This window comes from Apteryx rowi, unplaced genomic scaffold, assembly GCF_003343035.1.
Source record: "Apteryx rowi isolate R43461 unplaced genomic scaffold, aptRow1 scaffold_504, whole genome shotgun sequence".
NCBI lineage: Eukaryota > Metazoa > Chordata > Aves > Apterygiformes > Apterygidae > Apteryx > Apteryx rowi.
In genome coordinates this window covers 389,411-416,254 of record NW_020450766.1, presented here as the reverse complement: position 1 = coordinate 416,254, position 26,844 = coordinate 389,411, and the positions used below count along the sequence as shown (strand labels likewise).

Below are 26,844 nucleotides of genomic sequence, written 5' to 3'. Positions count from 1 at the left end.
CTTAGCCTAGACTAATGGATAAATGCCACAATTTCTCCAATGAATATATCTAGAAAAGCTGAGTGGAGACAGATTAAAGATTTCACAGTTTGTGTCTTTTTTCTAAGGAATATGAAACAAAATTTCTAAAACTGTTAAAAAAAAAGAAAAGTTCTGTAACTACAAATTCAATCCTCAAAGGATGTAGCAATTTTTAAGAAACATAGCTCTGATTCTATAATTTTTATATTAGCATCAGAGCAATAAGCTGCCTTTGAGGGCTTGGCCACTGTGACTACTAAAGAACTAGTAGACAAGCACTGCAAGGCTGAGTTGGACAGGTCTCCTAAGCATAACAGATGCCTTGTCATGGTCTGACCATGGTAGGGGAGTAACTAACTACCTGAAAATGTAAAATTCATAAGGCAATATTTTTTAAATCATTTTGACTTCTGAAGTTTATTTTGGGTTTGGTATGACCAGAAGTGGTTTTCTGTTAGCCAGAATACTTTCTGCTAATATTTATAGCAAGAGACCAAACTCAGCTTTTTCCTAAAACTTGTGGGATGTCAAGGTTAGCAACAGTTGTGTTTAAAAAGGTGCGCTATAAGCTCAAAAACAATATTTCAAATTGCAGTATCTGTTGGAGCAAGTGATTTACCAGAGACTTCAGTAAAAGTCCACTGGGGATGAATGTCATTTGTTTCACCTATAAACTGGATAAAGTTACATGGAACAGATACTTTCTCTGTCCTCAATGATGGCTATAATGAGCCCAGACTAACTTAACAATCTTACATTGAGAGTGGAACATGAGATAGATGCAAATCTGCTCAGGTAAAGAAAATAGCAACAGTACAGAGGACTGCTTGTATTTACAGAAATCCTGTCTTACACAGAATTCAAATTAGGAATGAGATATACTTAACTATGCACACCCAACAGACAAGTCATATGGATGTTGACTTCAATTTGAAAACAGCATTGATGAAAACATTTTCCACTTTAGATCATGATATCTTGAATTAACTATAATCCTGCATTGTACAAGTGTTGTATAAAATAGTGTGAGATAATTATGAACCTGTCAACCAAATATTGCTAGTAAATATCCATCTGTAAGAGTCTTAAGGTAGAGATCTTCTATAATGTGAGAAAGAGGTTAGTGTTAAATAAGGAGGTCACGCAGGCTGGCTGTTGAGAAATTATTCCAAGGGATTGCACGAACCTTGTGAAAGTCAATAGACCTCTTTATGCCTCAGTCAGACTACATAGATAATTGAGTAGAACTGCACTAAAAATTAGATGTAATTTTTGTGACAAATATTCCCAAACTAAAAAATTCATATATATTATAAGATCATGATCCACAGTAGGACCTTGCATATAAACAGCTTATCTCAGAATTAGGCCCTCAGTCACCTGTGTATGGAAAAAGTGCACATGGATCTTCACAAAAACAGAGGAGACATGATCTCTGCCTTGAAAAATTTAACTCAAAACAGGTGACAGCATATAGAAGGAGTGGTAATCTAAAAAAGTGCATATATGTATATTTTTTCTCCAGACCCAACACAAAAAAAAATCTATGTTGAAAACCCCAGTATTTTAAAGGTTTCAAAGACAGCTCATCAAGCTGCAATGAGACACGGGATGAGACAAAAGATATGTGAGAAAAATAGTATGCAATGATGTTATTAGGGCTTGTAAAGGAGTTAATCAATAAATGGCAGTCAGATATCTAATTCACAGGACAATGTTCATGGCAATTGAGTGTTTAATTTCTTAAATAAGTGCTCAGTCTAAGCACGTGCTTTGTGCTGCCGTGTTCCTTAGTGGTTTATACACAGTTGAAACCCTGGGCCTTACATGAGATTTTACTGCTCAAAATACAGACAACACACCCAGATTAATCCCAGTAGAATTTTTATGAGGATAGCCATCAATTTCCTATGGTACTAGTGCAGCGGTCACTAGAGTCAGCTAGGGACATTTTTGTTGACATGGATGAGTCTTGAATCAGGCCCATCATCACAGAATGGTGCTAATATGAACTTCCAGACAGTAGGGTACAGAAAATGAAGCATACCACTAAAAATAGATGGAAAAAAAAAAAGATGTTATTTTGTAAGGATTTACAATCTCAGTACAAAGAACTGGGGTAATGTTATTTCTAATTCCCCAAACGTAACTCATAGTATTTACAGTAAGATTTAATTGGGTACTTCTGTTGCCCATATTTCTTCATTTGTTTACAAATGATTTAAAATTTAAAAGTCTCTCATTGAGAGGCATATTCACTGAGTTGTTCAGTGTATTTCAGAGTTGTAAATATATTTCACAACAATACCTAAAGGCTGAAGTAGATACTGAATTGAGGCCCAGAACAGCACAGAAGAAACTGCAATTCTTTTAGTGAATTAACTTCAAATCTGACCTACAGAGGCAGGTTTCCATGCGGTAATGTTAAACAATTCACTGTGGGCTCATTTATTCCTGAGGTTTCTTGCAAACAAGGCTGCCAAATTGCAAAGGTGCTTTGTGAAATCACCTATTGTACACCAGCTGCTGAACTGAGACTCCAGTGTTCATCCTCTGCCAAGTTCCCAGACATGAAAAGCTCATGTTTTACCTCACTACGGACCTTTTTTTTCTTTTTTTTTTTTTTGCCAGCAGAATGAAACCTGCAACATACTGCAGGTTGCCAATAAAAAATAAGAGGTTTACTAAACCTATTTTAGACATTAAATGCTAGCCTGGGGATCTTTGGCTCTTGGGTTTTTTCCATAATGTGAAAAAAATGTAGTAAATACCATTTTACATAAAGACAGTCCCTATCTCATAATCAGTCATTCTGCTAAAGGGCAAGTTCCTGCTCCCATTTAAATCAACAGCAAGATTTCCTCTGATTTCCACAAGCAGGATTGGGGCCTTTAACAGAGTTTTTATTTACTCTTTTTTTTCTTACACATTTTCTACTCTAGTTTCTTTTTTTTTCCTCTCCTTCTCACTTTTATAATTTTTTTACAAATAAACCAAATATTAATCTGTTTTGAAATACTTACATATCACAAATTACATTAAAATCCCAAACTTTTCACCAATCAATTTATACATCATCAGAATAAGCAGCCCTTCACTTCAAATAGCAAGTTATAATGCTCAAAGATTGATTCAAGATCAATGATTATACTGAGACTATGAACCTTGATGTTCTGCAGTAGAGAAGTCAATATTATCTAACAAGCCCACCAAATACCTACCTCAGAAATATCTGAAAATATATTAGAATCATGAATTTCAAAGGTATAAATTATACACTTTCACACAAAGTTTGAAAGAGAATTTTCTTCTGTATTTGGATGCTCAAGAAAAAAATCATACAGTTTGAAAATCAAAGTAGTTGAATAGCATTATCTTATTTCAATGGGAATGAAAACTGTCTCAGAATGAAAAAAGGGCAGTCAAGAGATTTTTGCTCTTCAAGATAGACACTAACTTACTTTGTGCCTTTTATGACTCTGTGACCAGAAATGAAACAGGCAGGTATAACAATAAGTCATTCAAGAAATTCAAATTCATACTGAAATGGTGTTCTGAGAATTGGAATCATTAGCTGAAAGGCAGGACATATTTTCCAACTCTTCTTACCATAAACTCATAGGCTACTAGTTTGAATGAATAGAGTAAAGAAGAGATCACAGAATCACAGAATCGCTGAGGTTGGAAGGGACCTCTGGAGATCATCTAAGTCCAACCCCCCTGCTCAAGCAGGGTCATCTAGAGCACATTGCACAGGATCGCATCCAGGCGGGTTTTGAATATCTCCAGAGAAGGAGACTCCACAGCCTCTCTGGGCAACCTGTTCCAGTGCTCTGTCACCCTCACAGTGAAGAAGTTTTTCCTCAKGTTCAGATGGAACTKYCTGTGTTTCAGTTTGTGCCTGTTGCCTTGTGTCCTGCCGCTGGGCACCACTGAAAAGAGTCTGGCCCCATCCTCTTGACACCCTCCCTTCAGATATTTGTGGACATTGATAAGATCTCCTCTCAGTCTTCTCCAGGCTGAGCAGGCCCAGCTCTCTCAGCCTTTCCTCATAAGAGAGATGCTCCAGTCCCCTAATCATCTTTGTAGCCCTTCGCTGGACTTGCTCCAGTAGTGCCACATCCCTCTTGTACTGGGGAGCCCAGAACTGGACACAGTACTCCAGATGTGGCCTCACCAGGGCTGAGTAGAGGGGGAGAATCACCTCCCTCGACCTGCTGGCAACACTCTTCCTCATGCACCCCAGGATATCATTGGCCTTCTTGGCCACAAGGGCACACTGCTGGCTCATGGGAGATGGACAAGTATAACTTGGTAGCAGATTTTCTTGCACCTCCCAGTCATTCTTTCACTTTCAAAACTAATATAATCAATATACTGGCAGGGTATTTAGATAAACTTTAAATACTCACTGGAGATATTTCCCTGACAGAGCCAGTCTTTCCAGTGAAGCATCAACACACTGTGTTCTTAAGATGGTCAGTAAAATGGACCATTCTCACTAAACAAACAAGCTCTTGTAGGTAGAAAACTGGTGGTGTTTTCATTTCTACCTATGTCTGCCATCACGCGCAACATCCAGGGAAGCATAGTGCACATGCCTGGGTTGGGCTGTCTAGAAATCCCAAATACTTTTAGGGTTCCAGATGAAGAGTAGACATATTAGAAGTCTGTGATGCATTAGCATTACCAATTAGGAATTCTGGCCACTCTTTTGAAGTCTTTAAAATTTGCCTGGACACAATTTCTAGCCAGAAGAAGAGGACTTGTCCCAGAAAACCTGGACGTATGGAAGATTTGTGTTACACTCTTGCCAATGATGGAAGAGAGGATGAAAAATACATAATAATAATAATGATGATGATGATGATGACGATATACCTCACTGAATGCTGATAAATTTCAGCTTTAGCCAGAATCAGGGAACTAAAGTAGGTTTCCTGAGCCCATCTCTCCCATGAAGTTGACCTGTGCAGAACAGACAATACTAGTAGAAAATATCCTTCTGGTCTGATGCAGAGTTGACCTAAAAAAGTTGTGCTGCTAATATAAAAGCTAAAATCAGCTGGGTAAAAACTAGCACTATAGTCTGTTCAGTGTTGAGGAATTCCACTCAAAGAGATAAGGTATTATTTATTATTTATAAGTTATTATAAGGGATAAATGTTTTTTGCAAAGATCTGAAGTACCAGCTGTTTCCTAGAGTACGGTATCTGTTTCTTGCAGAAAATCTTAACTTCCTAAAACAGATGTTCCCTAACTGGGAATGGACCTCTGGCTCAAACACACTAATCACTGCAAAAAAATTGTCCATTCTAACTTTCCTCCAAGATGGAAACTCTACAGTTCTAACTTCTATTTAAATAAGAACTAAGCAACAGCAAATAACATTTTGAATGGAAGTCCTTTAGAAACTGAACTCAAATACTTGCAGAAGGACATGTCCATCATTATAGCAGTTAGTTTCAATGAAGAGGAATCAGTCCAACATCTGAACAAATCAGAAACCCACTTTTTTCCAAATTGCAGATTCTTTGCATAATTTTCATCCCCAAGCTTGCTCCTCATATGCTGTTTAATAAAGCTGTTTGCTTCTGGATTTTAGCCTCAACTAACACAAAAGTGCAGCAACCTCTCTAAGAGCAGCACTCCTCTGGCATTTATCACTTGACTATATCCCAAAGCTATCAAAAATCATGGCTGCAAATCAATCTTTTCCCAAGGCATCACAGAACCTATTGCCATTTCTTGATTGGTTTTTTTTTCACTCTGACAACCAAAAATGTCTCTTATCGTTCTGTACCACATTCTGAAATCTGGTGTTGGGTCCCACAGAATTTGGCATCTTCTCTTTTTGTCCCTTCTGCTGTTAAACTGCGCAGTACCCTGGGGTTTCCAAATTACACACACATCAGGCGTCATGGCTTGCATCTGATGGAAAAACCTTTGAGCAATTCAGCTCTCATACACTGTGTGGTTCACAAACAACAGAAACCCCCCAGTGCTCTGAGACTTAAATATACTTACAGAGGCAGGTTGTTAATAGACAGCTTCCTCAGTAGTAGGACAAAATGGGCCAAAGAAACCATATTCTTTAGTAAAGTATACTTCCCGTATATGAACTAGTGAAATATTGCTTTGTTGCTGCTGTTTGACAAAAAAGAACAGTGTAAAAACTTTCCTTCTTTCTCCTCCAGATGTTGTTATTTATTTGTAATGCAAAAACATACCATTCACTAACCAGAGTGTTAACTTGTGCAAACACCTAAAAAGCTGATAGCATGACACAGAGTTTTTTCTTCAAACTCTGAAAAGCTTGGGAAGGAGCAAATTTAACCTTGGGATTTCCAAAATTACAGAAAGCTGATTTAAATATCCCTGTTCAAAGAACTTGGCCCCTTAGTGCTCCCACTAAATTACAGCTGGTCAGCTGATTAAAGATGAAGGTTTACAGAAATGACTGGATTTGAGGACCACACAAAATCCAGCAGCACCAACTGGGCCAGAATGGCTCAAACTTTGACCACTATGCTTTAGTAATAAGTATCCTGGTTAATGATCTTTGAATGCAAGCAGCTGGCATTAGACACAACACACACAAAGGCAAGCTATATATGTGAGTAAACAAAGATGGGACGTTGCAAAGTTGTTGCAAAGATCAAAACTAGGCTGACGGCATTTCCAAAGCCAGGCTATAGGAACAAAAGGGTATTTTAATGGGTGGAAACTATTTATAATATATTATTCTCATCACATAATAAAGAGGAAGTCTTTTTTTCCCCCTTTTGCTGTTCTCTCATATATTGGATTGAAACACTTCCTTCTGGTCCCCTCTGCCAAATCTCAGTATCAGAGGAAATATCAGCTCATTATTGTTAACATATAAATTAGCTGGACTTCATCTAAGACCTGTCTGTAGATTTATTGTGCCAAAGAATTCTGTATTCTCTTAATCTGTTGCATCTCAATTTTAAATAAATCTGTATAGAAAATGGTATTCATTTGGAGAATGTAAAGGAGTAAACAAGGCAGCACATGGAAAGCAGCCTCTGCAGGTGTCTTAGTTCCACATAGGCCAAACAGCAGCACTGTCACACTGAATATTACCTTATTCTGTATTACATAGGGCTGTGACTGTAATTGATTTTCTGGGTCAGCAGCCAAACTGAAATACTGAAAGCAAAAAAGTTGCTTTCTTTCTTTGGTCTTATCCCAGCCTTGAACTGTGAGAAGGATGGATTTAACCTGGAGTTCCCACTTTTCTAAAGAGTGACCTAACCACCAGGCTCCAGCACAACCAAATAGGAGGACAAACACAGCAAACTATGTCTCTCTTGTTAAAGCTGTTTCACCAGCAGTGTAACTACCAAGCGTCGAGACAGTGAGCTACACAGGGTCCCATGGGCCAGAGCTGCCTAGACAACAGGCTGCAGAGACAAATCAAAGCAGAGCCCCGTGCCTTTAGCTGGCTGGATGGAAGGGTCTTCATTCATGGAGCAGGGACAAACTATGCCGCTGCGGTCTGCTGAGAAAAGGGTAAGAGAAAGAATCATTTTCTACCCACAATGAATGGCTAATTAACGATACAAAGTGCAGTCAAGAGAGAATGAGAAGTGCCCAGTACAAAGTGCCCTGTGATTTTCTGCATAGACACACTATCCTTTTGCAGAGGTAGGAGACTCTAATGCTCAGATAAAAATCCGATTCTTCAAGTTCTGGGTAAAGTTGCTGGGTAAAAGAAAAGTGACATCACTAGAATTTATCTCCAGGTTGTTTTTTTCCTCACCCCAGAACTATTCTGCAGCTTTACTCAAAAGTGGGAATGGCTCTAGGATCAAATTCCCACATTTGTAATCAATTTGCAATCACTAAAAATGTTGGCCATCCCTATTGATTGAATTGCAGGATAAGGCCAAATCTGATCCTTTTAATAAGATCAAGATTATGCCAGCATTTTCTCTGCGACTTTGCAGAACTTTACAGCAGCCAGTGAATCTGACCTGATGGGCCAAAAACAAAGTCATCATCTAATAATGTTAAAATGTCACAGTGGAATTGTTAAGTAATTGCTACACCGTTATTTGGCATGGCAAGGGATAGAGGCACCCTTTTGTCTTCAGCCAAGCTTAAGGTATTATGTATGAAATCCAGCATAACTGTAAAGCTTATTGTGAGCAGAAACAACATGGTAGCAAATGATTTCAGCCTCTCACTCAGATTGCCAGCTCTCTCACTTGGCAAACCTCTGAGAAGACACAAATGTTTGTTTTTCTAAATCTTAGACAGCTTTGGGTTTGCAAAGCTACATAAACAAATGAATTACATGAAATCCATGACTGACCTATAAATCCCACCCTCCTTATTTCTCTTTTCACTTCCCTTTCTGGCAGGTCAAATTCAGGAGACATCATTCTGTTGCTACAGTAGATTTATGTTGCTGGAACATTTACCTTGAGGCCAAATGTTAGTTCTAATAACTATTTTTTATTCCTAACCAAAAGAATGCTTACTGGCCAGTGCTGAGCAACAGAAAGATACAGCAGGCTCGTTTTCCTGTCTCAAACCTTAAGGTAGAACAAATATCAAATTTCAAAATGTATTTTTTCTCTAAGTGTAATGGGGATCCACACCTACCTCTGAACTGTTTGGTCTCTTATTAATATTTTTTAATGCTCTTTCTACATGAAAGTTGTTCTGTGAACTTTACTGTTGAACATGATAGTCTGTAATCTCAACACTTGATCTCCACCTTTTTCTTTCTTTTGAAACAGTGTTTTTGCTTTTCATCAAAAGCCTGATGTTTTCCTCAGTTTCTTTTCCTTCTCCAGTTAATTCTGGTGGCACTGCTTCTGCTTCTGCAACTTTGCCAGTAACAGCTACGCACTAAGGAATGAAAAAAGAAAACCTGAAGATAATGTGAAGGACTTTTTTTGAAGATTATGTTGACTTTGTTGGCTTGATCTGATCAGCTCTCACCGAGCTGAAGTGTTAGGTAACTCCTTTGGGAACATGCAATGTTAAATATTCATGAATATCCTGTTCTGAATCCATAATACTGAATATTCATGCTGGAAACACAGTCCCAGGAGCTATGCTTAGCATATAAAGGAACAGAAACGTAGCTGTTAAACTCAAGTGTGCTCTAAGCTGCAACATTTCGGATACACTTGATTAGAATGGGCATACTAAGGCGTACTAAACATAAACATTTCAAGGCTCAGATTTGGCCCCGATGCAAATTCCTCTCCCATGGATTTTAGAATTTAATTTGGTGTCACTTTTAAAACAAATTAGAAAAACCTACTTTCAGATAAGACAGGATGATACTGGTTTTAGTTCTACAGTTCCGTTACTAAGAAACTGATTGCTGCAGTCCCTTCATCATAACTTTGGGCACTTTAATGCCTGCTTGTTTGATTTTAAACAGCCCGAGCAACGATAACGTTGGTGTGTTCAGTGCACATTCATCACGGAAGTTTTTACAGATATTGAATTTACATGTTACACCCCCCTGTGCCAGCCTGGGTCCTGACAGTGCCAGGGGAATTTGCCATGCAAGAGGCCAAGCTGCCCAACATCACGGCTTTCCCCCAGGTGGAGGTCATTTAAGTCATGACCAAGTGTCCACACACTCCCCAACAGCCAAGGGGGGCATTTCTGTGGGGGAGCAGGAGGAGGAGAGCAGGTCAAGTCAGCTCTGGACACACAGCCCCGGGGCCACCCTTTGCCTGCTTTGGGGTTACGGCTCTTTTTTATCCTGACAGTTGCAGAGACTGTGGCTACTGCAGGCTTCCCTTGGTGGCCTCACCTGCTTCATTGACCTTGTCACCACAAAGCATGGCAGAGGATTTTTCTAATGTGTTGCATCCCCGTTTTCTCCTCCTGCCCTCCCCTTGCCTTCCCAATAGGCTTTCCAGCATGGCTTGGATTAGCCTCACGTTCTTGGTTTCTTGTTTCAGATTTCTGTCTGCTCATTTGTCAGCCTGGTTCTGTTTCTTCTCTCTCTGTTCTTGGAAGAACAGAATTTAGGATCACCTCTGTGGATAAGATTATAAATGCTTCACTGTAGAATTGCCAATAACGGTTCTCTGCCAAATTTATATTCTAAAAATCCCCAAGCAGCAATTTAATTACAGTATTTTGGATACAGCACCATAACAGCTGCATTCATTTGATGAGGATTCATCATGGTCTATGGTGAAAACAATGGCAAATTAGCTCTGATGTGTTTTGGAATTTGCTCTTTATTTAGTTTAGAATAGCCGTATTTTACTGAGCATGATTCCCAAGCCTATTTGATCTCACAGTCTGTGAGAAATTGAGAAAGTTCTGAGAAGAGTTCTTAAAAATCATATATATAGGCACCTGTTACAGCAGAGCTATTGAGGATTTGTCGGCTTGTGGTTAAAAGGGAATTACAGGAGAGATCCATTTCACTATATTTTAAGGAATGTTCCAAGATTATTTCAAAAGTTATGTGTATTAATCAAAATAAAAAATAACAAATCCACATTTTTTCCATATTTTTAAGGATGAAATTTCCCAAAACAGCAGATATTACATCCCTGCTAGAAATTTAGTAAGGGTTCTCAAGGAACTCTAAACCAACTTCTGTGACTGCTTGCAAGCTCAAACTTTAAGCCAGATTTGTAAAATATTTGTTTGATTTGTTGACACTTTCTGGAGGACTTACAGTGAGTTTCAAGCACATATTAGGAGTAGCATGAACCCAAATCATGGAGCAAAATTCACAGCATGGGGGTAAAAACCTACAAAGAACAGAAATGTTCTCCTACCACTATTTCCCCCAAAAGCTGCAGCTTCACATCTACATTAGAAGCTTTTGCCAGAGTATTAACATCATGTGAGGGGTGTAACTTCTGCATGGAATTTTTGTACTGAAAAAAGCCTTTGTATAGACATAGTTATAACCTCACTTCTCTACCTCTGTAGTTTATTTTGCTTCATTTATTCTTGCAGTTGTTTTTATTGGCAAAAATACTTTTTGGCCACTTAACTACACAAGGAAAAAGAAAGCTTTCCTTTTTTTTTTTTTTAACTTTCCTCAAATTCTGAACGTTTGATTCAAGCTCAAGAGTCACGTCTTTACATCTTTGAATACTGGTCTGTGGTAATCAAGAGAACAACCCTTTACAGAGTTGGACACAAGTGGAGCAGTTGCTATATCTCCTTCTAATGCACAGTTAAGGGTGGAACCTGCTCCTCCTGGTTTAGGATATTATTCTAAGTCCATTCAATCACTTTCCTCCCTGCCTTACTCTGTACGATTCTGGTCTTTACTTTGTGCCAGAACCAGAGCACATCTGACCTTTCGCTGATTTATTTCAACTTCCTAGACATCCAGAACAGCGTAAGTGAAGTAAGTGAATAATTATTCTCTTACCATGCTGAGCTGGTTTTTATCAACCTTGAGAGCTGACACAGCTCAGGGCAGGTTCGGATGGGGGGAGGCAGGGATGCACAGCTACAGGGGGCAAAAAAGGAGGGGACCACAGCAGTCAGCCATTAAATTGGCTTGGCTGCTGGGAAACTGTATTTTAGGCACCTAGCTTGTGCCTATACTTTACGCACCTCATGCAGGAGTAAGCCTGTGCGGTCAGGGAAGCTGGGTGTGTGCCTGAAGAGGTAGATTTGGTTTGCTGAAATATAGTAGGTTGAGTGGCCCCACCTTGCACACTGCTTTCCTGATTGCCTCCACCAGTTTCCCAGCTCCGTGGCAGGGATCAGCTCACCCAAGGGGCGGACAAGGGCCAGGGCTGCTGCAGGGGCAGCAACAGCAGCGTGGGCAAAGGACAGGCATGGTGCAGCATGATGAACCCTTTTGGCAGCAGTGGGCTGTTCAGCCAGTTCAATGATCTCAAAAATACACCCTCAGTGACAGTGGTAAACAACAACAAAATAATAATAATAATAATAATAATAATAAATAATTAGTACCTAATAAATAAATAATAGGTAAGTAAGAATAATCCAAAAATCCAATAGTATTTACTGAAGTAATTTGGGATTCTGTCGGTGTGCTTGAGCCCAGAATTTGTTCTATACTGGAAATACAATATAAAGGAAAAGTAGTAACCAGAGTTTTTAGGACCACACAGGAGAATCTTCACTCATACTACCAAGATCTTACTGCTTCACAGCACTAGAAATCACTTACATGAACAGTGACTCTTGAAAAACAAGAGTGACATTGTAAGAGAACAAAAAACCCAAAGCTTCAAAAGACTTCTCTTTTACCTGGCATACATCGTTTAAAATGGCTTCCCGTTACTGAAGTGCTTTGCTACGCTCTGGGGTTTCTGACAGACTTTCTCTATGAATTTTTTCAAAGAAATAATGACTCAGAGCAGCCCTGATACAGACAGCTTCCAAAATCGGATATTTACCTGATCTCGCAGACCTCCTCAGGAAGGAAACGAACTGCTCCAAGGAAAACACATGACAACAGATTCATAGTCCACACTGCAAACAGTAGTTATTCAATGAAAAAACTCCTGTCTTGAACTCCAGGTTGAATTGGGGTCCTACCACACTTAGAATACGTCTGAAAAAACATGCAAAATAAGCAACCACACCCTTCCTTTTCTTCCTAGGAGTGACAGTTAGATAACAAACTGAAAAGAGTCATTAGAAAATAAGCTCTCCCACATTTGAATCCATAACTTGTGATGATAATCTATCTGTAACCAGATAACTTAGTTGTAGCCATATACCACAAACACTCACCACTGTAAACAACAGAGGCAACAATTGGAGTAGCACAGTTTTCTAATTTGTTCACAATTGTTTTGATATCGTACTCATTAAAATCTGAAATTTTCACTGATTTTAACAGTGCTGGAATTAAGCAGTATGAAATATAATGGCAAATCTGAATCAATTTTTTTTGCTTTTTTGTTGTTGTTGTTTTTTCCTGGCAGAAAAATTACACAGCTTTCAGGTGAGAATGTAAAAAACTCATTTAGATAAAGCAGGAACCCATTTAAACCTGCTCAAAATTCAGACTGAGTTTAAATATTATTCATGAATTCAAAAATGTTTGATTAACTTATCACTCTTCAATTCTTCCCTTTCTCTTTTATAACAACTCTTTCAAGAAAACACACTACAACAAAATTATTAATCCAAAGAGGCAGTATTATTTACAGTCATTCACTATATGTTCAGACAAAGGTTTTCAGTTTTTGTATATAACGACAAGGCTGTAAGTTGTCAAGTAAATTAAAGAATAAAAGGTTCCTCTGATAATATTTCTTGCCCCAAAAGAGCCAAAATAAACTCATAACATCCTGGCTGCATAATAATTTCAGAATTACAGTTGTAGGCAGCAGGTTTAGAAGAGCTGGAGTACAGGTCCACCAAGCCCATCTGAAAATGAGACTAACAGCACAGGGAAAGACAAGGTAAAAAACACAAAAAGGCATCATGGTTGCTGCTCTGATTGGTGGATCTCAGTAGAAAGGTCACCTTTTCCTCAAGAGTGATCATAAGAAAAGCTGAGAAGAGGGAGAAAACACTACTGTATGTTTAATATAATGCCACCCACCCCCCAGCAGAGCTGCAGCACATAATTTTTGAGTTGAATGGTATAATCAAATGCAGTGGAGAGAGAAAAGTCTGCCCTCACTTAAGCACATGAAAGAAAAGATTGCATCATCATCATGTAAGTTTACCCAAAGTCTGCATAACTTCACTAGGCATCTTGAGGGAGTCCTTTGGCTTCCCCAGACACCTATAGCTCGTTGGGACGAAAAAGGGCCTCAAGGCAGGGGCTCCGTCACACGGCAGAGTTTTCAACTGGCAGATTAATTTTAACCCCCAGTGCTAGTTTTCCAACAGCAGCATTTAACCACAGAAAGGCACCTGCAGCTCTCGCTTGCTGAGCTGAAGAACACACTCCTCAGCAGAGGAGCCTCAGTGCTGGTATGGCCATCCTGGGACTAGCCTATTGCCACCACATCTGCATACACAAGCCAATATAGTGCCCAGGAGAGCCTCAACTACTGGAAAAACACAGGGGCTTTCTCTCCCAAGCATTCACCTCTGCCAGTCTCCTTTACATCTGCACATACATTTTTCCCCTCTTATATTTTGCAGAATACATGCAGGTTTGGTATGCTGGAAAAGATATTGAACACATCTATGTTTGGTTTGAGTAATTTTAAATTTTATTTAACTGATGAGGTCAGTCAAATATTATTTCTATTATTTTTAACAGTTTCTTCAATTATTCCTTTCAAGGGATTTCCTACATATATGTGTTCAGAGTCTCTGGGCCAAGAATATAATATTTTAAGATGCCTATTTAGATGGACTGTCATCTATACACACATCAATGTGTTTTCGCACCTTTTAATAACTTACTAATAAGATAGATATTGCTCAGATTCAGTGTGAAGTGAGGTATATCTGTCTCCATATGCAGCTGGCTTAACCTGGACATAAACTTTGCACAAACTGTCATTAGCCACAGCCTAATAAATCTGCTTAATGTTGCTACCACATGAGGCACATATGTTGGAAACAGCTGCCTGTCTTTAATCTGTATTAAAGTTTGACTCTATCACAGTAAATAACAGAACTCAGTTGTACAGCCTCAGACTTCAGGACAGCTCGCTTGACCGGGGAAGAGAAGAGATGAGTTTTAGTGGATAGGCTACCGTAGCACACCAGTCCACAGCAACAGCCAGCCGCTTTTAGAGTAAAGCTTTGTGTTTCCTACCAGGGTAGACAACCGTTGTAACAATCAGAAGAAAGCTATCTATATAACTAATTTAGGAATACAGGTTCTTCTCTTTTATTTTGTCAGAGGATGTTTTAGCTTCTCTAGCATTTAATAAAAGATTATGTCTTTTTTCTTTTTTTAACTAATTGGCCTATCAGCTAGACTGTATGGAAAACTCCAACATTCAAAGACCTCACAAGCTTAAATTGACATTGCTCTTCATAGATGGCAAGAAATCTCACTATAAACTGCATGAAGAAAGCAGAAGACTTTGGGCAAGTCTTAAGTTTTGTTTGTGTGTATGTGCATGTGCATTTTTAAAGAAGATATTGCTTTCATCAGGGAGCACTTCTGCTATCAGCTTACTCCTCAGCTGGGAATCTTGGAAAGACTTCCTAGAGCTGATTAGCCATCACTTCCCCCAGTGCCGATATTCTGGGCATGCTGAGAAATCTTCCAGCACTACCTGCCAGCAAAGATGTTGCAGCTTGTTTGTAGCAGAGTAAGTTAGTATTTATATCTGGAGGCAAACCTGGAAGCCCAATACCTTTAAAGCACGTATTTCAAGGTGTATTTGAATTACAGGTGGAATTACAATGAGCAATACAGAAGAATACAGGGGTTGCTTGTGATTTTAGACATACCCCTGAACATGAGTTATATTAACAGTCCCAGTCAGGCTGGGATCCAAGAGCTGCATCTCCTCTCCCTCCTTTCTCTTCACTCAGTCTAACAGCAGATTGCTGCTCCCATATTCATCTGTCCAGGTATTAACGGTGACGATTTATCACTCACAACTGGGGAATGTACAGTAAGTAATAGCGTAAGAAATGATTAGTGGAGTATGGCATTAGAAAGTGATGGTGTTGAAAAGGCCCCTTTGTACTACTTAGAATGTTCAGAAAAGATTATACATTTTATTATTACTTATTATAATTTATTGAGCTGCTGCATATGTCATACAAAAGACGTCTCCTCTTTGTACCAGCTTTTTATTCTCATTTTTCAGAAAACCCTGAGACAGAATTTGATGTAAAAATCATTATTTCATTTAACAATAATAGCTGAAATGCTTACGACATAGAAGAGAAAATCCTGCAGACCAAACCTGGAATTTAATTATTTTACAATATTTCATTTCTCATATTTCATTTCTTCTTTTCAAATTTAGAGAGTGCAAATTTCCAATCATTTTGGGTATTTATACCAGCATGCTAGCCTCAGTTTGGACACCAGAATTCTGTGATGGGAATATATCTAATTTTTTTATCAGACTGGCATACAACACAAGGTGTACAGGGCCAGGGGTACCATTGGGACTACTTCTTCTAAATGAAGTGCACAAGAATCCAGGCCTTTCAGCAAAGCGAAAAGGGGGAGTGAGGCTACTATACTTCAAACCAGGATCATTACAAGAAATCAAATAGTAGTACCTCTGTTGACCCGTGGGGTTAGTCAATATTTACTAAAAAATCTAAAAATTATTCTTGCCCTTTAAATGAAACCAACAGCTAGGCTGAATATTACTGCGCAATATGAAGTTTCTACTTACCCATCACACTTGTTTTTGCATTTTGTTTTAAGTTCAGTTGAATGACTGCTCCTTGCAGCAGGGATTACATCTTCTCATGTATTTGTATAAGGCATTATACTATGGGACTTCATTTTGAATGAAGCCTTTGGGATTTAGCACAATAAAATTAAAAAATATATATATTTCTATATTTTACTGACACAGTTGGCCAAGATGTTAGTACAGTGGAATAGTGTCTATTCCAAAGTCACAAATGCCCAAGTTATTTCTTTCTTTCTAAAAAAAAAGCAACAGCAATCTCAACTTCTGTATAGAGACATTCGTGTATTTTATATTACCCTACCAAAACATACTTGCCATTTCAAATTTTCAATATTTTTTTTTTGCAGCCAATGTTCTGTATATCACTAAAAGGCTATGAATGAAAGTCTGTGGTAGTTCAGAAGATCATTCTCAATATCAAAAATAATTGAACAGATAAATTATGAAAGGCAAAAGCTAGCCATAGTTCCTCCAGTTACATTTCCTATCTCTGCTGAATTTGATCCCTCTCATACTGTAAAAAATACAATTAAAGCATATATTGCTGCTTTATGCTATTCTGTCAAAATACTCTAAAGAAGTTAAAGCTACAAAATTTCAAAAGAGTAGATTGCAATTATGTTTGGCAAGAATTTTTCATTCCTCCAAAAATGGCAAATATTGTGAGTATGGAAAAAAATGAATTCTGCTGCTTTCAAAGCAAAATTGATGCAGCTTTGGACATGCATTCATAAAACACACAAGCAGTCCTAAAATTTTGCAAGTGCAGCAGGTGGGAAATATTTCTACAGAACCATACTTCTGCTAATGGACTCCTTTCTTGTTCCTTTTGCTTTCCTTTCCAGTTTTCCACTCTCAGAATCTCAAGGAGCTCTTTTCAGAGGAAACAAGGCATACACAAAACCACACAACTTTTGGCAGGTGGCAAAGAGTTTTCTCAAATTTGCAGTGTAACTCCAGCCATGCAAGGTCTCACATCTTAGCAACTGGGGACCAGAAAGCAGAAAGCGGGTCTGTAAACTCTAACGGTGGAGGGGCCCGTAAGGTAGAGAGGCAACGTGGAGCTCCAGCCCCTCGAGTGCTTTAATGCCCTCGAGGCATTAAAGACCGCCCTGCACACCCTCCCTTTCCGCAGTCATAAACCGGGATATTGCATAGGGCCAACACCACGCACAAAGGAGGAATTCATAAAACAAGCAATACCTCTGCTTCAGCCTGCAGAAATTAAAAAAGAAAAGGCCATCTTAAAAAGCAATCCTGCTGTCACCATAAGGCACACCATCAAGAAAGCCAATGATACCTTACTTATTTATTTGCTGCCCAACATGTACTGAGCATTTTACTGACACGTATGGAGACAACACCCTTGCTGTGAAGCATTTGTACTGTCTCAACAAACAAAAAGAAAGAAAAATGAGGGGGAAAAGACGAACAGGCAGGAGAGAGAAAGATGAAACATGCAAGCACAGTAGTAGTTGGGATGAAATTTAAAAAGTTTAAGAATTGCTTAAGTAAGCATTTACATAAGGCCCAGGAACAAATAACTCAATATAGTCACCCTATGATAAGATAATCTCCTTTTCCATTCCCTTTGCTCCTCCCTCATGTCTTTCATTTTTCACTGTCTTTAGAGAACTAGAAAAACAGAGCGAAAGGAGAGGTGAAGCGACCACCCCAGAGCAGTGTGTGGGGCAGCTCCCACCCCCTCACCTCGTGTCCCCTCTCCAGGGGCCACAGTTCTGCTCCCAGACCCACAAAAAAAAGGCGACCTGCGTGGTCAGGGGAGGCCAAGGCTGGAGGGCTGGTCTGGGGGAGAGGTAAAGTAAGATGGATGAAAGAGGGAAACACACAACACACGGACTTCTTATCCATGTTGGGAGCTCAGGTTAGGAGGTCAGCATTTTGAGTCCCACGGGTGCTCTAGCAACCCAGCTCACTTCTGCAGACCGCAGCAGTCCAGGAAGGCCTCCCCCACCACGGACCATCCAGGCTTTCTGATTTAGGCACTGTGTCCGACTGCTACGAACCCCTGTTTATAGGTTCACAGTACTGATGATACACAGAGGGTACTATCGTTTGGCTAGGAAGTGTACATTTTTCTGGAAAAAACAGGCCACAGGAAATCATACTAAATGCATATTTGTGTTTTAAGAACAGAAAATATGAACAAATATAATAGGTTATGGAAATTGTTTAACATAAAATGAAGAACTAAAATGTTTTAATCATATTCCTATAATTGTATGTCATTACAGAGCAGAGTTGAAGTAATTTGGATATCTCTTCATGGAGTAATTTAGCACGTTAAATTAAAGCTTGAGAGATATCTGAATTTTGAGTGTTATGCAGTGCTTGTCTAGGAGATATTTACATTCAGAGTTATTTATTTATTTATTTATTCCATTAAACCATACTCTTAACCAACTTCGCCTTAAAATAATAACCTTTCTAAAAATGTGTTTGTTGTCACACTGATTTTTTTAATCAACGTTAAAATAAGGTTAAACCTTAAAATGCGTTCAGAATACATATATGTAACACATACATATTCATACACATGCACAAGGCACTTCAAAGCCACCGAATAGTGCCAGCTGTAACTTACTGCCCACGGCAAGCAGGTGTACCCGTTAGCCATGTTCCCCCAGTTAGCTTTCTAATTCCCCAATAAGGCATTAAAAGAATTAGCTTCCTCGTTCTATTTGTCAACTGTAAGAAAAAAACATTATTATTCTAAAAGCCATAAATGTTTCACCTTTGAAAGGTCACTATGTTTGTAACTTATCTTGTTATCAACCCTATTTTTGTTGCTTTGTTAGGCAGACTACTTTTCCTATACAAAGGGTCAATCTGTTCCCATTCCTGAATGTTCTAAAAGTTACTTATTTATCATTAACCTCATCTACTTGCCTCAATTCCAGGTGTATTTCTTTATTGTTTATTGTTTAAATACAAATTCTTATTCTGAAGAAGTTTTTGATGGTCTTTATATTCCATCACCAGCTCTCAACCATCCTATTATTTAAAAAAACATAGAGCAACCAAGAGAGAATCAGGAGGTCATTACAATAGGCAAATTCAGAGCTAGAACAGGGACTTAAAGTCCCTTATCTGAACAGTTCAGACCAGATCCATGCAAAAGTATTAAAATACATTTTACCTAATGCCTAGTCTAGCCTCCCTGGAAATCAGAACCTTGAGAACATCGATAATATTGCAATATTATTTACACTTTTATTTAATTCTCTTGCTCTTCCTTATTATGCCCTCAACATGATAATTTGCACTAAATAGGGAAGAAATTAAGAACTGTACAAGGTCTTTTGAATTGTTAAATCTGAAAGTAAGTTTTGAAAACCTGCAGTTTATATTATTTAAGGGATCTTCCGTAGATGAAATAAAAACAATCTCACAGAACCTATTCTGTAATTATTGTTGAGCTCAGTCTGCAGTCATGAACATAAGCAACTTCAAACTAGGCTAGCATATTTTAAAATTTACCAAAAAAAGACTAATATTATCATTGACATTGTATATAATTCATCCAATCTTCACCAAAGAACTACCAGATGAAAGAAAGTCACTTGAGATAACATTACAATGAAGAGGGCATGTTCTAAAGTCCGTCTTAACAGTTATATATTGTCATAATAAAATAAGTCTAATTCAAGCTGAGATTGAAAACCTTTGTAGTAAAATAGTCCATTCCTACAACTATCCTCTTCCACCCAACAATTTAATATTTGCGGGGGGATGGAGGGGGCAGACTTGCCAACAGTAAGAAAGAGCCAGTCAATTATATTTCTGCATATATTTCTGGGTTAAGTAATATCAGATAATATTCCATAATTAATAGATGTGCCTACTCATCATTTTCATTTCATTAAAAAAAAAAAAGGGGGGAATATATAATCGTAATTCAAGCAGTATCTAATCTAATAAGAACCTGACAGAAACTTCACAAACATATTCAGGGTAGATAATCTATATATTTAGCAATATTCATTCAATCTTTTTGATCCAACTTTGAAAGTATAGGCAGGGAGGAAGAAAGACCATCCACCATGAGTTCCACATTTTGTCAGGTTGGATATAGTGGTTTAACTATCTGTTAAACCTGTATCACTGGCAATATAGAAGATAACTTTCTATACTTAAAAACTGTTAAATATTACGCAAGGAAAAGTGCTACTTGTCTAAATGTTTAACACCACATTTTAGTCTGACTGATATATTATGTCTTTACAAATAATTTGGATTGTTTGTTAGCGCAAATAGTGTCCATTAAACATGAAGTTAGCAAAAAGTTAAGGGCATATGGGAAAACTACAAACACACACATAAAAAATTTTTACAACTAAAAAACCTATATTCATTGGGTATTAAAAACTGGTACCAAAAAAAAAATCCATGTGTTGTTAATAATCAAATTTATGTGATCAAATATACTTTATACTGATGACATATGCTTACCTATGACACTGTATATATTTATTTAAAATATAAATTCATATGCATATTTTTTTCCAATTCACAAATTATAGACATTCATGAACTTAGCTACTGCTAGAAATTGTTTGCATTTCTATGATATACAAACAAGTCTACATAGACATACATATAAACTTACGTAGTATTGCCTTTATATAAATGAGAATTATAAATATGCACATAAAATGAAAAAATGTAGATAGAAATATATTCACACATAGGTACATAATATATTTATATGCAAGTCCATAAACTGATACTCCTGGATTTTCAATCCAGTCATTTGTACAAATACAGGTTTGCAAATGTCAGATTCTGATGGTATCACAGGATACCAATTAATGGTCAAGCTGCCACTACAAAAGACTGCAAAAAAAATTGGAAAAAGCCAACACACACACACTATGCCAATAACTCTACAAAGACATTTAAATATAAAAAGTTTTTAACTCATAATAAACACAACAGAGAAGCAGACATATTTCGTGCTCTTTTTGCAAAAGCTGTGCAGTTGACAGAAAGTCTCCTACCTTTAAATGGTGAAAGTAGTTTTATAAGTTTTATAAATTGAAGGCGATTCTCCCTAGGTATAGAAAGTTTATGGCTGCTTCCCACCAGAAAATACTTGTGAGTATTTGAATTGACATGCTGTAGGAAACTGAATCCTTGCATCCTGAATCAACACCGTGTCAGATTTGTGTTAGCTCTGCAGCTAAATTAAAATCAAACCCACACAAACTAGAAGCTCCCTTTTGTTCTTGAAATTCCTGAACGCCACTCACAGAACTCATGTGCCTTCAGAAGCCTGACTAACACATGTCAGCACTAATAAGATTCAAACAAAAACAGGGAGAGCCACCGCTAACCTAAAGCAAATTGTCTGAGTCAACAGAAGATCTTTTTTCACTAGGTAAGATGAAAATCGTGCCAAAATTACTTTTTGGAAATGTATAAATGTTAGTGGCCATATTCTCTGTAAATGTGAAGGAGAGTAAAGACACTGGTTTCAATGGTGTTATGCTGGCTTTACGCCAGTTGAAAATATGATTTACTGTGTATCTTCCTCTTTTGTCACAGCTCTCCATGGCCTTTTTGTTAACATTAAATGAACATTATCTTTCCATCCGCACCTTGAAACTTCTCACGAAATTATTCTCTTGTGATCTAAAATATCTTATCTTCCCATTTTTTTTATCATTATCTTATCATTTTCTTGCTTATATCTACAGGACGATAGCAATTTTTATTATTTTTCTCTGAAAAAATGAGCGTACATTATAATCATGTTTTTCATTCCATTGCAATAAGACAAAAAGCAATGGATAAACATGAAAAGTAATTAGCCATAAACATTTTCTTTGTGGTAATATGGTGGAATAAACACAGGCATTTGCACCTTCCTTTTGTAAAACACAACGTTTATGCAGCTAAAAGTTTTTTCTAGTTTACACCACAATTTTGACCACCACCTCTTATTAATTCTGGTAAAGTGTATTACCAGAATATTTCCTGTTCTCTTCTTTGGTTGTGGTTTATGGTTTTTCTGTTTTTAACATGCATGTGTCTGTGACCTACTTAAAAAAGCCCCACCTATAAGTACCAAAATAACGGTAAGTGTGAAGGTTTATCATGTGATCCTGTAACTAAACAAGAAAGGGCTGCTCCTAGAAGAACGCAAGGACCTTCAATCCACTCTGCCACCAGCCGAAATTCAGAAAGAACAGCACCTTTCAGGGTTGTAGCCAGAGTTGCCGAAGGAAAACACCTTCTCATTTTCAAATGTCTACAATTGCTATTACATTGACTGTTAAACGCACTTTAGCATAGACGCCTCTGTTGGACAAGTGTACAGAACTTCCAATTAAAGGGTTTCATTTTTGCCATAAAAGGAGCTAGACTGTAATGGCATCTTTTGTCCTATGGTTAATGAAGGGTGAGATATTGTTTAATTAATTAGTAACGCTCCTGGTAGATAATGCAAGTAATTAGCATAGCTTGATACCCAGAGCTACACCAGTTGCTGTTGTTAGCATCAACAATGTGTTGATTTAAAAAGAAAATCACAATAAAAGAAAATGTCACTAGAGAAGTTTTTGGTTTTGTTTTTTAAGGATACAATTAACTACTCATTTATGAATGAGTCCACTATACTATTGTCTACCACATGTTAATTTTTTGGGAAACTGTTTTCAAAAGACTTGCATAATCCAACTATCAACCAAACAAACCCCATGTATTTTAATAACCCACAGCAGCAATATAGCAAGCAACGACCTGTTTTTTTCCAGGGGGAATTTCCTGATCCATCTGACCATTGAATTTACCAATGACATCTACACAATCTTAACAAAATGACATCTGTATCTTAACAAAAACTGTCTGCAAACTGGAACCCAAGATCTACGTTATCAGACAGCAGCCTCATAACCAGTGACTCGAGAAGATATTACCATTTATGAAGAAGGAGGTCTGAATATGAAAATGGAAGTGAAATTCCTGCTTCTTTGTCAAATACTAAATACTGTTGCAAATAGACATCACTCCTTTACTGCTAAATAGTCATGCCAATGCACTGATCTGAAAACCTCAGTCTTGGATTTTGAAATGTAAAATGGCATAAACTTCTGAGGTACAAGGGGCAGAGAGGAAAGGAAGGACATAGTTTTCAGATTATTCCCTTTTGAAGAGCGAATGGGCTCTCAGGCTGGACAGGAGTGATATCTAGCTTACTATTCCTGGACTCAGAGGATAAATGTGTCATGACTGGTGATGTAATTGGCATGACCAGTGTCATACCTGGGATTAGCAAAGTGCAATGGGCTGTCTCATGACAAAGAGAATAGTAACTGGATTTCATGTAGGCAGGTAATTAGCTGAACAAACTACTTTCAGGTAGTTCAGGTCCAAAGGAAGTCCAGATCTCAAAAAAGTTGAACAGATATTACAAAAAATGCTATCAATCGTCACTACAAGGCAACAGTCATTTGACCCAGGCCTACCCTAACTCTTAAAGAAGGCTGGTGGAAAGCATCCTAATAGGTTTCAGGCTAAGTTAACTAAACTGGGTAGGTAGCATCTAATGTGAATTTTGCTTGCCTGTCTCAGATGACCATTCAGAGTTTGCTTAGGTATCTTTGCACAGCAAAGCCATAGGTCACACAAAAATGCCCACATTTATTTTCCTCGCTATTTGCAATATTAAGTCAAAGATCCCAAGAGCAGAAACATGCCTTTTAAAGTCTCCTTTCAAGACTTGCCATGTCTAAGTACATCATCACTAAGATATGTCTATTTAATAGTTATTCTGACATCCTCAAAAATATGCTTCTCCGGTATTTACATTTGAAGGTATTTCATGTTAAGTAGTGCATTCCTACTCATATAAAGCTGATAAAAATACAATTGCTCAGTCACTATTAGCTTACTAAATAATAACACCTGTTAAGCATATAAACCTGTTGGATTATTGAAAAGCACAGTAAGTCCATGCACCTTCCATTCACGTTCATAGTACATGTCCCATTTTATCAATGACCAAACTCTTACCTTTTAAAAGAACAAACCTATTCAGCAAAAACAGAAAGTAAAAATAACTACTCCTTCTTAGTAAATAAGAAAGCCTTTAAGAGATCAAAGGAAGCTATGAGGTCCAGGTACAGAAGTATCTTTTGTTGTTTTAATGTTTGCACATGCATAGAGGCACAAAAGCCAGGCAGCATGCATATGCATTCTACCCGTGCTCATATAAAGTTATCATAGATGTGAAGGTATTTTTAAATAATCTTCTAGTTAATCAAACCTATTAATTCAGTTTCTTTTTACACCCATGAAATTCTGCCTGAAAAGGTTGGCAGAAAACCTTTGTACCTCCTTATTTGTGACCTCTCAGCTGCAGTCTACCTTTAAAAAATACACACAAATGCACATGCACACACACAAGAGTTATGTGTCCTGAGGGAATGGGGGAAGGGAAGCTTGGGGTGTTTTCCTTCCTTCCTTTCCTCTGCAGCAGCATCTAAATCCGGGAGCTAAAGGAACTGGGACTCAGATAGGTCGGAGGCTCGTCTGCTTGGCTATCACTGCCTCAGCTGGAGCTTTGTGAAAATGACCCCAGGAGCACACTGGGGAGCAGCCAGAGCACGTCTGTCCCCTGGCTTCACGCTGCCGCCATGCTGAAGGCGCTCTGCAGGGCAGCGTGGGCTGCCAGGGCTGCCCGGTTACCTGATAGGACAGATGCCTTTTCACTGTGGAAGCGGTCACATAACCATGGGAATGCCACGAGAAGCTCAGAAACAATTTCAGTTTTGTTTCCAGGTCCGCGTCCTCTGAGAGCATGGGCGAGAGGCAGCAGAAGAGTGGAGCCAGCATTCAGCCTCCCTAGCTGTCCAGGCAGCTGGAAGCCCTGAAGCCAGCACGTATAAATGCACCTCCTGTTAGCAGACATGCAAAGGGCTTTTCACGATGAGAGCAAGTGAATGAAAAATAACCAGCAGCAGAGCATATGCAAAGAATGCCTGACATTTCAATCAGTGCCCAGGTACGTGCAGTCAACATTAAAACCTTGCCGGCTGCCGTGAATAAAGCATTAGGCAGATAAGCAAATTAACCTCAACAATAGCTGTACGCTGGATGCTCCTTATGATAACTACAGAGAAATCAAAACACAGCTGAGGTATGTTGAAGGCAAAATTTGACACCTTTTTGATAATGACAAGCAAATGTACGTATAGATGCATGTGTATTTCATGTAAATAGAGACCACGCATCTACCTTTACCACCCACTGCCCAAATGAGGAAATATGTCATGTGGCTCAAGGATACTTTCATTCCCAACCACATTTGGCTCGGCTACAAAGGCTGATAGGTAGCACTAACCTTTAGCTTGTCATAGCGCTCGCTTAAAGCTGCCACCTGATGATCACGGTGTCGTCCAACCAGTTTACACAAGGCACAGATTAGCTGGTCATCAGTCACGCAGTACATGTTAACTTTCTCATCTTCATGCTCCAAACACATTAATCCTCTGATGTGCGAGTCCGGAATAGGCTCGATTAAACGGTGGCCTGTAAAGGGCTTCTTGTTGGGGTGAGTGGCTTTCAAGCACTCCTCGCAGTAGGACACCTCACAGGTAACGCAGGTTTTCACTGCCTCCTGGGCAGGGTCCTGGTCACAGAACTGGCAGAGGACCTTCTCGCAGGACGACATGCTGTTGCTGTCGAACGCCCGCTCCCGGCGGGTCTCGCTGGGGGAATTGGGCCCGCTCACCGATGCCTTCTGAAATCTGTCGATGATGTTCTGCAGGGTGACGTTGCGCTTGAGCCCGTCTAGACCACGCTGGCTGAGGGTGATGACATAGCGGCAGGTCGGGCACTGGAAGGCGGTGATTGACTCCACCGACTCGTTGGTGGCGCAGTGGGAGACGAGGATGCGGTGCGCGCAGTTGAAGCAGAGGCTGTGAGCGCAAGGCAGCAGCAGCGGGTCTTCAAACAGCTCCAGACAGATAGGGCAGGTCAGTTCTGACTCCAGTGTTTCCATCTTCAGGCAAAGCTTTCCTGTGGCGTCAGCGAAATCCAGGGAAGCTGATCAGCTATCTGGAAACACACGTAAAATTCGATTAGGCGAGAGAGAACATGAGGGGTCAACCATGGGGGGTTGTCAACTTTCGCCACTGCTCACGGTGCTATCAATCTACCATGCCAGGCGGGAGAGCAACCTAAAGTTTTGAATCTGCATATGCACACATCAAGGTATTTAAAACTGTACTCTTTTTTTTTTTCTCTCTTTTCGCGTAAGAATGCAAAACAAAAACTCTTTATTAATCTCTCTCTCTTTGTCTCTCACGAGACTGAGGGAAACAGCAGATGTTTCTGGTGGCTGTGCATTATTAAAAAAGAAAATTATCACCTTCACACAGCCTATTACAGCAAAATCAGATTTTTCCTGCAGATGCTGCTTTTGGCTTTGCTAATCTAGGTGCAAAACTTTCTTTTTTTTAAACTTCAGTTTTGA

The 26,844-nt window shown here is 38.7% G+C and overlaps 1 protein-coding gene across 1 annotated transcript in view; it reads right to left on the bottom strand.

Moving 5' to 3' along the window:
- MID1 (midline 1) overlaps positions 1-26,427 on the bottom strand; it is a 101,903-nt gene extending 75,476 nt beyond the window's left edge. Inside the window, exon 1 of the mRNA XM_026079915.1 lies at positions 25,711-26,427. Within this exon, the coding sequence (XP_025935700.1) occupies positions 25,711-26,370 (660 nt within the window). The 5' untranslated portion in view covers positions 26,371-26,427. The remainder of the gene's footprint in view (positions 1-25,710) is intronic.
- Positions 26,428-26,844: the final 417 nt, after the last annotated feature.